Below are 11,880 nucleotides of genomic sequence, written 5' to 3'. Positions count from 1 at the left end.
TATAGTTTGCATTTGTATCATTTTACTTTTAGACACAGATTGATGTCACGGCAAGAAGGGGAGTGAGAGGGAGCCAGGGAGAGCAGATTAATTAAATCTGTCAAGGAAGACAACAATGGGTCATTTGAATTGTATGGGAAAGAGCCTTTTGTCACATCTGACGTAACTGACTGATTAAACAAGACTAGCCTGGGAGTTGAAGTTTAGTCATAGTCTACCCTATGAGAGGGTGCCCTGAAAGAATTACAGTTTGAGTGTGCATGCTAGCTGTCTGAGCAAATCAGTCTTAAATGATGTATATCTTGGCTTTCAGAATCTGAAAAAAAAATCTAGGGTGGGTCTGTCTTTATTTGCTAAGATGAAGGGTGGGACCATAATTCTTTCGAGGCAACCTCTCACAGGGTAGAACTCCAATTAAATTTCAACTTCCCGCAAAGTGAGGGCGCCAATCTGGTATCAGTGGTGGCAGAGCTATTACTGAATCAGTGAATGTCTGTTGCAAACAGAAATATATATCCACATTATCCAGAAAACAACACAGATAACAGACACATCCCTGTACAGAAATAATGAACTACAACAGACTTTATACTGAATCAGACATCAGGTATCCCATTAAGAGGTTTAAAACAGAAATCAGTTACGCAAACAAAAACTCACATCAACTGAGTGATGCTAGCTGTGATGTAAGCAACCGACGCCTGGACAAGTTAGATATGAACTGATTTCCCCAGATAGCTAGCATGCACACTTGAACCATGATTCTGAGGTGCTGCCCTCTCATGGGGTCAAATCACATTTCATCCTCAATCATGTATTCGAGTGCGTGAGTTTTCAGTCATGTGTGGGGAAGAGCAAACACCAAGCTCACATTACGGAAGATACTGATTTCAAATCACAGACAACCCACACACACAAAAATTGTCCATTTCCAATGCCCATCTTGACAAGCTGTTGTCCTGGTGGTGGCAGTGTTGTTTCAATAGGCCTTTTCACCCAACTTACCTGTGATGGTTAACCCAGTCAGGCATGTCACCTGAACTGAATATAATGTTAAATCTGAATGTTATTAACAATCGTGTCTGCATGTTTGTGTGTTCAGTGGTTGAATAGTTACAGCGTTGGATTCTCACCCCAGTTTCCTGAGTTTGATCACCAGTTTCAGTGTACCTGGTGGATTAAGGGTGGAGATTTTTCTAATCTTCCAGAGCAGACCTGCTACTGCCTGAACCCCCTTCATGTGTATACAGTTGCAGAGGATCAAATACCAATGAGATCCTGTAATACATGTCAGTGTGGGGTGTGTGTGGGGGGTGGGTGGGGGGTTATAGAAACAAGAACATACCCAGTATGCACAACCCCCCAAACGGAGTATGGTTGCCTATGTGGTGGAGTAAACTGTAAACAAATGGTCATACATGTAGAAAATAAATGTCTGTTGGAGTGTGTGTGTGTGCAAGAATGAAATCTGACTGAAACAGGAAATGAGATAGCACCCAAAGGCAGCTCTCTGTCAATGTTAGATATGCAGATGCTGATGTCACTGTCCTTACAGTCATACCACTATCAGCATTACAACGTTTATGTGACGGGGGCAACTGCAGAGTGGTTAAGCATTGGACTTTCAATCTGAGGGTCCTGGGTTTGAATCCCATACACAGCGTCTAGTGGGATCTTTCAGGTCAACAGATGTGCAGACCGGCTCGTGCCTGAACCCTCTTTGTGTGCATATGCATGCAGAACATCAAATGTATATGTTAAAGATCCTGTAATTCATGTTGGTGTTCGGTGGTTTATGGAAACCAGAACATACCCAGCATGCACCCCCCACCCCACCCCCGAAAATGGAGTATGACTGCCTACATGGCGGAGTTAAAAACGGTCATACATGTAAAAGCCCACTGATGTACATGAGTGAACGTGGGGTGCCACTGATGAACAAAGAAGAACAACTTTTATGCAGATGTCGATGATGGTGACATAGTTCTCAAATTATACCACTTCGATGCTATTACTTTTGTGTAGATGGGGATGTTGGATGTCAGGTGACTCAAAAGATTAATTTGCATAATTCAAAGAACAGTTTAGGAAAGACAAGCTTTTGGCATTTCACCACAGGAAGAAAGTCATTTGTTATTGAAATCTGTATTCTTGCCTGTTGCATCAGTCACTAATGTGTTTCAAAACAGGAGCATACCCAACATACACTGTCCCTCAAGATGGAGTACGTGCTTAGATAGCAAGGCAATCACATGGTTATAAGTCCACTCACAGCTACAGAGGTGTATTGAACATGTGTGTATTTTGTGTTTGCTTTTGTGTGTATGTGAGGGAGCAATGAAAAGGTAAATTCTATATATGCCTTTAGAGGTCAGAAAGAGCCTGAACAACTATTCAATACTCCACTTCCATTCTCCCTACCTGAACGTGCACAGGCTTTTCAACACAAAGTTAATTTAACCCACAATGAGTGCAACATCAGCATAACAAAGTTTGCTTTGTTTTATTCTTTTTCATACCGCTTTGCATATTATCCATGTTGCCAATGTGTACTGTATGTAAAAACATAACAAATTGTTCTTTTTTTATTTCATTTTTAAACTTTTATTAATCCCAAATTGTTTTTTTTAATTTCATTTTTAAACCTTTATTAACAAAGTGATCAGTTCATTTTTGTTTATGCAATCCAAAACAGACATTCACTCTTTGTTTCATATCAGGAATAATGAAAAACTTTATTGATCAATTCAGAAAAACAATATTTAACAACAATGACAACATGAACAAGAAAGGACAACCACTTCATGTTTAACTGCATTGTTTTCAAAAAATAAGGTTATGAAATACATCTTTTGTTCTGGAAAGAACAACACTCAAGTGAAATAAAATGTCTTGGCTGGGTCTTTACAAAAAAACAAAAAACAAAACAAAACAAAAGAAAAAAGGGAAAATACAGAAGAATTAACTTCTTAAAAATAAAAAAAAGTTGAGATCATCTATTGAACACATAGACAAAATTGAAATGTCACAACCTAATGCTTTTAAATGTTTCTAATTTCAAGATGTTACATAATGTAAACATTCATTTACTCAAATAATCTATATCTGAGTGAGTGAGAGTGTGTGTGTTTGCATGTGCATGGAAGTGTGTGTGTGAGCGGGGGTGTGGAGGGTCGGGGGGCATGTACGTGTGAATAGATCAGAGAAATAAAATTTCATCTTCTAGAGATAAGGCCTTTCTTTTTCTAAACTCCTAATGTTGCAGTTCAGCTTTTCCAATGTGTGTCTTACTTTCATATTGCTTTCATTTGTTAACATCATAAATTGAAAACAAAACTATAAAATAGCAAAAGTATTTATTTGATAAAGTTAAAGTTCTTTACATGGCACAAGAGTTTCTGTCAAATGCATGCACAATCACACACCTGTGTGCACACAGCCATATATATATAGAAGAAAAAGATGCATACACACACAGTCTGGACACAGTGAGGATGTCACACAACTAGCCGGTAACTGACATAACGTCCTGCTGTCTCACTGGGTCGGATAATTTTCACCACCTGAAAAAAGTCAAAACAGCAGGTTATTTGTTTGTCATTATTCATAACCCAGTGTCTGTGTGTGTGTGTGTGTGTGGGGGGGGGGGGGGGGGAATGCATTTCCATAACATGTATACAAAGTCCAAATGAAAGAAGAAAACCATTGAAAAAACTTTTGCGTAAAGTGATCTGTTGCTATAAAATAATCATTGAACCTATAAATAGTCTTTATAACTCTTTCCATTTCTGAAAAATAAAATCACATGGACTGGATTGTAACTGTCTTCTTGGATGAATAGAACCTTAATTGTAATGATAAAAAAAAGAAAAAAAAAGAGAAAACTCAGTCACACTGGATTGAATTTACAGTACACAAACACACACAGAAGCACAAATACAATTTTTTTTTTTTTTTTTTTTTTTTTTTTTTTTTGTCAACAAACCTGTCCTCTCTTTAGTCCAAAGTAACGAGCAACAGGATCGCCCTGCTGAATTCTTGGAAGCTGAGATTCTTTCAGTTTACTGTTAATCCATTAAGGAAAATAATGTTAAAAACAAAAGTTACTGCATGCAGCACAAATGTTACTAATAAAAGTAAACGAGATGCAGTACAAAAATGTTCTTTTGGATATTATCAGTAATATAATCAAAGTTGTATGCAGTGTTTCACACAGGATGTAGACAACATAAATCACAAGACTTACTTCCACCATTTGAAGTAAATAAACACACTGTGCCTTATCATACTTTGATACAAGCACTAATAAATTGGTTTCAGTTGATGGTTTATGCAGAACTGAATTAAAAACTTTTTTTTAGTCACTAAACTTCAACAATCTGTGAGGTAAAAAAACTCAAACATATCAATAATCATATACCAGAAGACAGTAGATGCCAACTCAGGGCTGAGAACATATATAACAGAAGACAACCCCCCCCCAAAAAAAAATCTGACTGAAAACAGCAGATGCAAACTGTTCACAGAACACCAACTGAAATGATTCAGCAAGGTCTCCAATCATGGGTGGTCTTATAGCGAACAAACACTGGTCATCAGCACCTTTGAAATGCTGGCGCTAGGACTGGAAACGTTTTATATCCCTTGACTACTGAATAGCTCATCACAAATATCTCTTTGACTAATGAAAACCTTTGAGGCCAACAAATGAACAAGGAAGGATACTATCTGGCCAACAGCTCTGTCTTTTCCTCTGTAGTCATCACCACATGTTCTGGCACTAACTGTTGAAACAAACAATCACTTACTTGCACCAAAAATGCATACATGTGCATGAACAGTAATGAAAGACAAACATTATACACAAAATACTTAAAAAATAGATTCACTACAAAACTATATTGAACACATTTCCACTTAATTTTCTGCTGCAACTAGATCAATAACATTTGAAAAATGAAGGTTAAGACTCAGCAGGAAAAGAAAACCATGATTATCAATTAGATCATTTCCTTTTCAGGACAAGTTTTCTGGCAGTTGCTAAAAGTTGTCAAGCTATTTGATTTGGCCAGATATACACATCAATACCAGAACATAAGAAGTATATTCACAACTAAATAGACTCCCAACTTTCTATGAAAGTGAATTTCTTAATCAGAAGTAAACATTCTTTACCATGTGTTCTGTAATGTTGACTAACAATTCAGTCTCAATGAACTGTTCCAGGATATACTTGGGAGCCATCTCAACCAGAGCCTGTAGATATAAGAGCAAAAAGGTTTACAACAACACTATTCATGGCAACGCACATGCATGTTATGTCTAGCCATTTGGTTTTTCACATGTACAGTAACACATCCAAGTGTGTATATATCATCTCCACAAATGAACAAACAACAGGTCAAAATGTAGTTGAAAGTCATACCGTCTCAGTACGATACTGTGAATAAATACCAGATCATATAATAACAAAATATGCCTCCTTTTGACTGAGATAAAATTCAGTTACCCTGAACCCTGAGCAACAGAATATCATCTAAATTATGGTATTAAAACAGTTGTAAATTCCACTTGTAAAGGGTGTATCAAACGAGTCACAGGATTTTTTTCTTCTCTTAATTAATCTTTTTCGCCGGTTTTTATTTTTATTTCTCTGTTTCTTTAACTGAGGACTTACAACCTAATGTGAGAAAACATATTTTCAGAAATACATTATACAGATCTTGCCTCACATGAAAACATGGTATTACCTACTGTAATGTTCATCATCATTCAGGTACGTTTCTCCACATTTTTCTGCTCATTCTATTAACATGAAACACCAATTGTATCATTTGCTGAAGGTTTAATTTTCTGGAGTGACATCTGAAAATTGTAACATTTAAAAGTAAACAGCAGTTTAAGTTTACCACATTGTCTGAGCAGAAATCTTTTCTCAACTCAATTAGTAGAAGGCTAACTCGATGCCCATTGTTGAAATAACAGTACTATGTTTATACTGAACATGTACAATGTTTATTCCAAACAAATAACATCAGTCAAAACCACTATCTATACAAGAAAAAGAAAAGTAATCATTTAAACATCAAATCACTCATCATTTACCTACCAAAAAATTTCCAGTAATAAGGCGGATTCTCTCTTTTTTTTTTCCTCCCATCAAATTCTGACGAGGCTGTCTTAAAATGGGGAAGTGCCCTTCATACTGCTAAGTCAGTGTCCTCACCAAACTAGCTGTGCGGTACTCGTACAGGCCTAAAATCAGGTTCTGTATCCATGTCAACACAGCTCAAAGCATCAACCGTCCTGCAAGCACATCGGTCCGCCCCACAGGCCACAGCATGTGTTCCAGTTCGATGTGCCTCAAGCGTCAATACAACTGCATCTTCTGTCGGGCACACACAGGCTTTTTGTACAGGTTTCGTGGGGCATAATTCCACTGCTTTTTTTTTTTTTTTAATAAATTTTTTCCATGACGCACATGCGATATGAGTGATCTTATCTTTTATGACACTTGCAAATGATGAAAGTTAGTAGCAAGTTTTCATTCATGGGCTGGCCCCAAGATGGTTGATGAAGGCAGGGCAAGGCACATACCACAAGGATGGCAGATAGATGCAGTTAAAAAAAACAACAACTTACAAATATATATAGAATGTATTTAAAAACTGAATGCATAATACAAGCACTCAATGCTCAGCTTATATCAGAAATTAACATACACTTACAGTAATGCCTATAGCAAAGTGAGAGCTGAATGATCAATGGTTTCTCCACTGCAATGGGAATTCATTTACAGCTTAGTCTTTTGAGAAGGACTTACTCAAACTTGGAGGCAAAATTGCACTGAGTTTCAGTGCTGCAGCCTTAGGGGCTAGTTGGCCTTTGGGGACCATCCCAACACCAACTATCTTAAAGCCCTCTTAGTCAAAAGAGTGGGTGTTTAACTTGGGCAAGACACTCTCCACTGCAATCAAATTCTATCCCAGTCAGTCAAGACAGCAATTGCCTCCCCTGCTATTCTGATGGTCAATATTCAGAAACAACTGACCTTCATACAATACAGAAGTGTATATCACAAACAGCGTCCTGTTAAAAAAGGGACTGGCACTGAAGGGGGTATGAACTGTCATCTTATGCCTCCCCTTGCACCCACGCTACATTTTCCTAATGAAGATTGTCTTTTTTAAATGTGTCTCCCACGGAATCAACCAAGGTGTCCTACTGTTTGTTGTTCAAATCATTTAACTATAATCGTGCCATTTAGCCTGAAAAATACAACAATCCTTGGAAGGGTAAAAAAACAAACAAAAAACTATAACACAAATAACAGCCTTAACATGCTGATCAGAACTTTCAAAGTTCCTTACGATGATGGTGATTTCCACTGTCAGGGAGGGGACACACACGCATACGCACGCACCAAACACACCACACCACACACACACACACACACACTCACAAACCATCCTCCCCCATCATTTCCACATCTGATACCTTGATTCATCTGCACTGTAAATTACTAATCACTTTACCTGTTTTGCTGAAGGTGTCATTCCAGTCTGAACGACGATGACGGCTTTCATGATGTTGTCCTGCTGCATCTGCTGACAGTAAGCCTTGATAGTCTTGATCCCCACCTTGGGCTCATCAGGGAAGAATACAAACATCTGATCTGAACATAACCACATGTGTATGCAAGTTTACGTCAGGGTTTAGCTGTTTGTTTTATATTCATTAAAAACCATGTAACAACCTTAAAACCAACTAAACTCACTGTGGGCCAATTTCAGAATATTTTATGCACCATTCTTTGCAAGTTTAGTGCAAATAAAAATAGTTACACAGGTATAAATTCAAGGGATATTGTAGATTTGTGTGCTAACCAGCAGTAAATGCACTGTGTAATTTCCTTCTCCTATAAATTCAGTTTAAAATTACATTTTGTTGCTTCACGCTGTTTTATCTTATGCCAACATGGGTGCCTTTGGAGTGGTCTTATACCTAACCTGGCAAGCAATGTTCATTTCTTTGTGTAGGAAGTTTTTTACTTGTTCAAATTGTTGCCTGTCCATACAAAATATGATTAAGAATTTTTTTTTTTTTTTAATAAAATAAAAATAAAATAAAAAATCAAAGATGACTGAACCTTTTGATCCTTTTTATTTGAATTTCACCAGTCATCTACAAGATATCATGGTGCATTCTACAGGTGTATATTTCTCATCCTTTTCTTTCTCGCTTCATCTTTCATCATTTTCTTTGACCATTGAATATAAAAAAAATAATTGCATCTCCTTTTCTGTCTGCATGGGGGGAAACCTGCTTGTTGGTAAGGGGAAAAAAGCTTCTTGCTGCCAAACAGCATTGGTGTATATATGTGCATTGGTTTTGTGTGTGTATGCGTGTGTGTGTATGCGTGTGTGTGTGTGCATGCATACATGCATGCGTGCATGCAGGCATGCATGCAGGCATGCGTACGTGTGTGTGACAGTCTGGTGTGCGTGTGAATCTGGTATTATGTGTGTGTATGCGTCCATGAGTCTTGCATGTCTACATATGCATACATGTGTAAACAACACAGAATGGAGACATTCAGTATTATTTTTTATGTATTAGTCATGTATTTCTGGTAATATGGATCTGCTGAAAATCCTGAAATACATCAGAACACACACACACACACAACACACAATGACAATCAGACAACACAAAGGCTCTTCCTACCTGTGGGATTATCATTATGAGCCACAAGAACAATCAGATCTTTCCTTTTTGGACGGCCCTCACTGTTAACAAAATATTTCAACCATTATTTGGACATTATGGCAGCAACAGAAGGAAGGACAAACTAAAAATCACATAAGCTGCTAGACAACCTCTAAATGTGTGTGTGTGTGTGTGTGTGTGTGTGTGTGTGTTTGTGTGTATGTGTGTGTTTGTGTATGTGTGTGTGTGTTAGTGTTAATATATTCTTTTCAACACATATTTTCACATTAGACCAGGTCTATGAGTTAGAATAAATAAGAGTGAAATCTGACTTTCCACTTATTTTTCTGTTTTCCAGTTGCTGTACAGATGGCATTTGCTTCAGGAGATAAGATTCCATAGTTCAACAATAATTTTTAAGACCCAATTGTCAACTTTGAATAAGTGCTCAGCTACCTTGGTTTGTCCCCATATGTTGCCTTGAACTGTTCCAGATTCTGATCCAACTCATCCTGAGTCACCAGGTAGCCTCTGTCGTGGCAAAGCTGGAACAACACATGAGTTTCCAGACAGATACAACACGTGGCCTTGAATAACCAATTCTAACCCACAGTACAATCAACTCTGGAAAAAAGCTATCCACTGGCTGAAAAGGGTGTGACCATATTTGCAACTGATGGGATTTGAATATGTTGTGAACAGTACTTGATGCTAACCACTTTACCAAGCCAAATGGTGCACCACGATATTTAACTGTACAACAAGATTGTTTAAAACAATATGGCCATTCAATCTGAAATGAATTCTTCTCACCAACTTTCAGGTCCATCTGATTTTCGGTCTTACAGCCAACTTAAGCCAAGAAGTGAAAGTGAAAGAGCACTGTAAAAAGCACTGGTTTGTTCTAACAAAAGTTGGCAACCAGGGTTCCCAAACTGGATGTCCCCAAAGATGTAACAGCCATCACTTGCTTTGGTTGTAATGAAATGCTCACACTCTTTCCTTGTGGAGACCTCAAGAAATGCTGACTACTTTACAATTATCTTTTGCTTTAATAATTATCTTCTGCAACACTTCAACTTAAAATCAAACAATGTTTTTCACAGTACATGCTTTCACTCCTCAATTTAAGTAAGCTGAAAAGATGCCTTTGGTATTGATGGCTCCTGAGATTTTTATTGAAAAATGCAGGATAAACGGTTGTTGTTGTTAATGTTGTTTTGTTTGTTTGTTTGCTGTTTGTTGATGTCGGTTTGGTTTTTTTGGTGTTTTTCTTTCTTTCTTCATGAGACATCATCAGAAATTTCCCTTTGTCACATGTTTTAACAGTAACTTATTGTCTTATGAAATGACCATTATCATGCTGATGGTCCTTCGTACCTTGCTGTCCTGTGAGGTTTCTAGTGAACAACAGATCTCCTGATCATCATCCATTGTTATATCAAATTGGTGTTGTCTTGTGAAGCTCACAAATTTCTCGTATGGAGACTGATGTACAGTTCTACTATCTAGTGGAAATGGGCGAAACTGGATACGAAAGCACGCACGCACGAACGCACACACACACACACACACATACACACCAGAAAAAATGCATCCAACAGATTGAGCAAAAAAAGGTACATTTATACCCTGGAATAATATGTTTTTTACAACGGACTTGCACAATGCGGGAATGGGGAATGGGTGATGAATTATTTTATTTTCTTTTTTTTTTTTACAAAAGATGCTCAAGTTTCATTGCAATTTTAATCTTGATGCTGTGAGGAGAAACAGAAAGTGAACTCACGATTCCTCAACCACATCCCAAACATTTTGATGTGTCAACGACTAGCAATTTTCATTCTTATACCTGCATGATAGTTTTCCTGATTCTCCACAATTTGTAGATCTCCTGATCGTCATCCATTGCAATTCAGTTGGTCTTGCCGTGAAATGTGGCGAAGCCAAGAGAATTCCTGGCAGTTTCTTCTCACGCATTCAAGCAGCGGGAAATGGCGCCGCAGCCGCAGTGCTATAATTAGGTCTTTGCTGCACAAAAATGGGATGTCGGGGTCATTATGGAAATGAGGGGTCAAAACTGTCACGTGAACCACTGAAAAGCGAAAATAATCCGTTTCTCGTTTTCAAATGTATGGAACCCAAACCCAGACGTGAGGTATAACATGGTAAAGTCCTATTTTAGTATACTAAATGCAGGGACCTACTTTAACGACAGTTTTCGAGCATGGGTGAAATGATAGTTACATAAGCTGATGTTGTAACTCATTTTCATTCTGCAGTGGGTTTGTTTGGGTTTTTTGTTATTGTTTTCAAAAAAATTATTGTCTCTTCCACTCTGATTCCCCTCCCTCAACAGTTCTTTGGGGCATTGTTATAGCAAGGCCATTGGATCTTGCTACAATGCCACACCATGGTAGTTTCCTTTCTTTAACTGATGTCAGCAGATTTTCATAATGGTCGAATGTTGATTGTTTGAGACACTTTAAAAAAAAAAAAAATTGTGAAGTGATGATTGCATTTTATGTTTAGTACTCTTTTTTCTTTCTTTCTTTTCAGAATACTGGATACTTCATTATTTCCCAATAGAAGTTTGTGGCATAAAACAGTCAAACAGTACACGGCAACCACAGTCATTCAGTTTGTATCACAGTATCCAAGATGTTTTCCATGGAAGAAAAAAAAGAAGAGTGTACACAGACCCCGAGTACACACAACAAATGCTGTATATTCTGCTTCACACCACAAGTTGATCAATATCATGTTCCATAATGAGCATATGTGAGTTTCTCCCAAATCAGGTTTCTCTGGTATATAATATAGAAAGAGGCTAATACAACAAGGAAGACTGATGACTGGGTAAATTTCCCTGTATAAACTGTCACCTTATTTTTTGTTTTATCTCCTTTGTTTTCAGACCAGAGATCAAAACCTTGGTTGTGCTGTATGAATTAAGCTGAACTGTGTACATATTTCAAATGCATCTGTCTTGGGTTTTGTTCTCATTCACATTAAAACACAGAGAATTCAGAGCTCTATTGTAATACTCTTTGTGACAACAGATGTCTCTTTGTGAAATTGTGGGTGTCCTTCCTGGTGAGAGCGCGTACTACAGTGCAGCACCACCCATTTATTTTCTTGTTTCTGTCTGCAAGTGTATTCGTTTTCCTA

The 11,880-nt window shown here is 37.7% G+C and overlaps 1 protein-coding gene across 1 annotated transcript; it reads right to left on the bottom strand.

The window, feature by feature from the left end:
• Positions 1–2,635: 2,635 nt before the first annotated feature.
• Positions 2,636–10,734, bottom strand: LOC143295074 (DNA-directed RNA polymerases I, II, and III subunit RPABC1). Its single transcript, XM_076606633.1, has 8 exons — positions 10,562–10,734; positions 9,166–9,254; positions 8,728–8,789; positions 7,536–7,675; positions 5,176–5,256; positions 4,726–4,784; positions 3,986–4,064; positions 2,636–3,563 (listed from the first exon to the last, which is right to left on the bottom strand). The coding sequence occupies exons 1-8, from the start codon at positions 10,616–10,618 to the stop codon at positions 3,498–3,500; spliced, it is 633 nt and encodes a 210-aa protein (XP_076462748.1). The 5' UTR covers positions 10,619–10,734; the 3' UTR covers positions 2,636–3,497.
• Positions 10,735–11,880: the final 1,146 nt, after the last annotated feature.

Source organism: Babylonia areolata, chromosome 20 (genome assembly GCF_041734735.1).
Source record: "Babylonia areolata isolate BAREFJ2019XMU chromosome 20, ASM4173473v1, whole genome shotgun sequence".
In the NCBI taxonomy this organism is placed as follows: Eukaryota; Metazoa; Mollusca; class Gastropoda; order Neogastropoda; family Buccinidae; genus Babylonia; species Babylonia areolata.
Note: the sequence above shows the minus strand (reverse complement) of the source record. Positions and strands in the feature narration are given on the sequence as shown.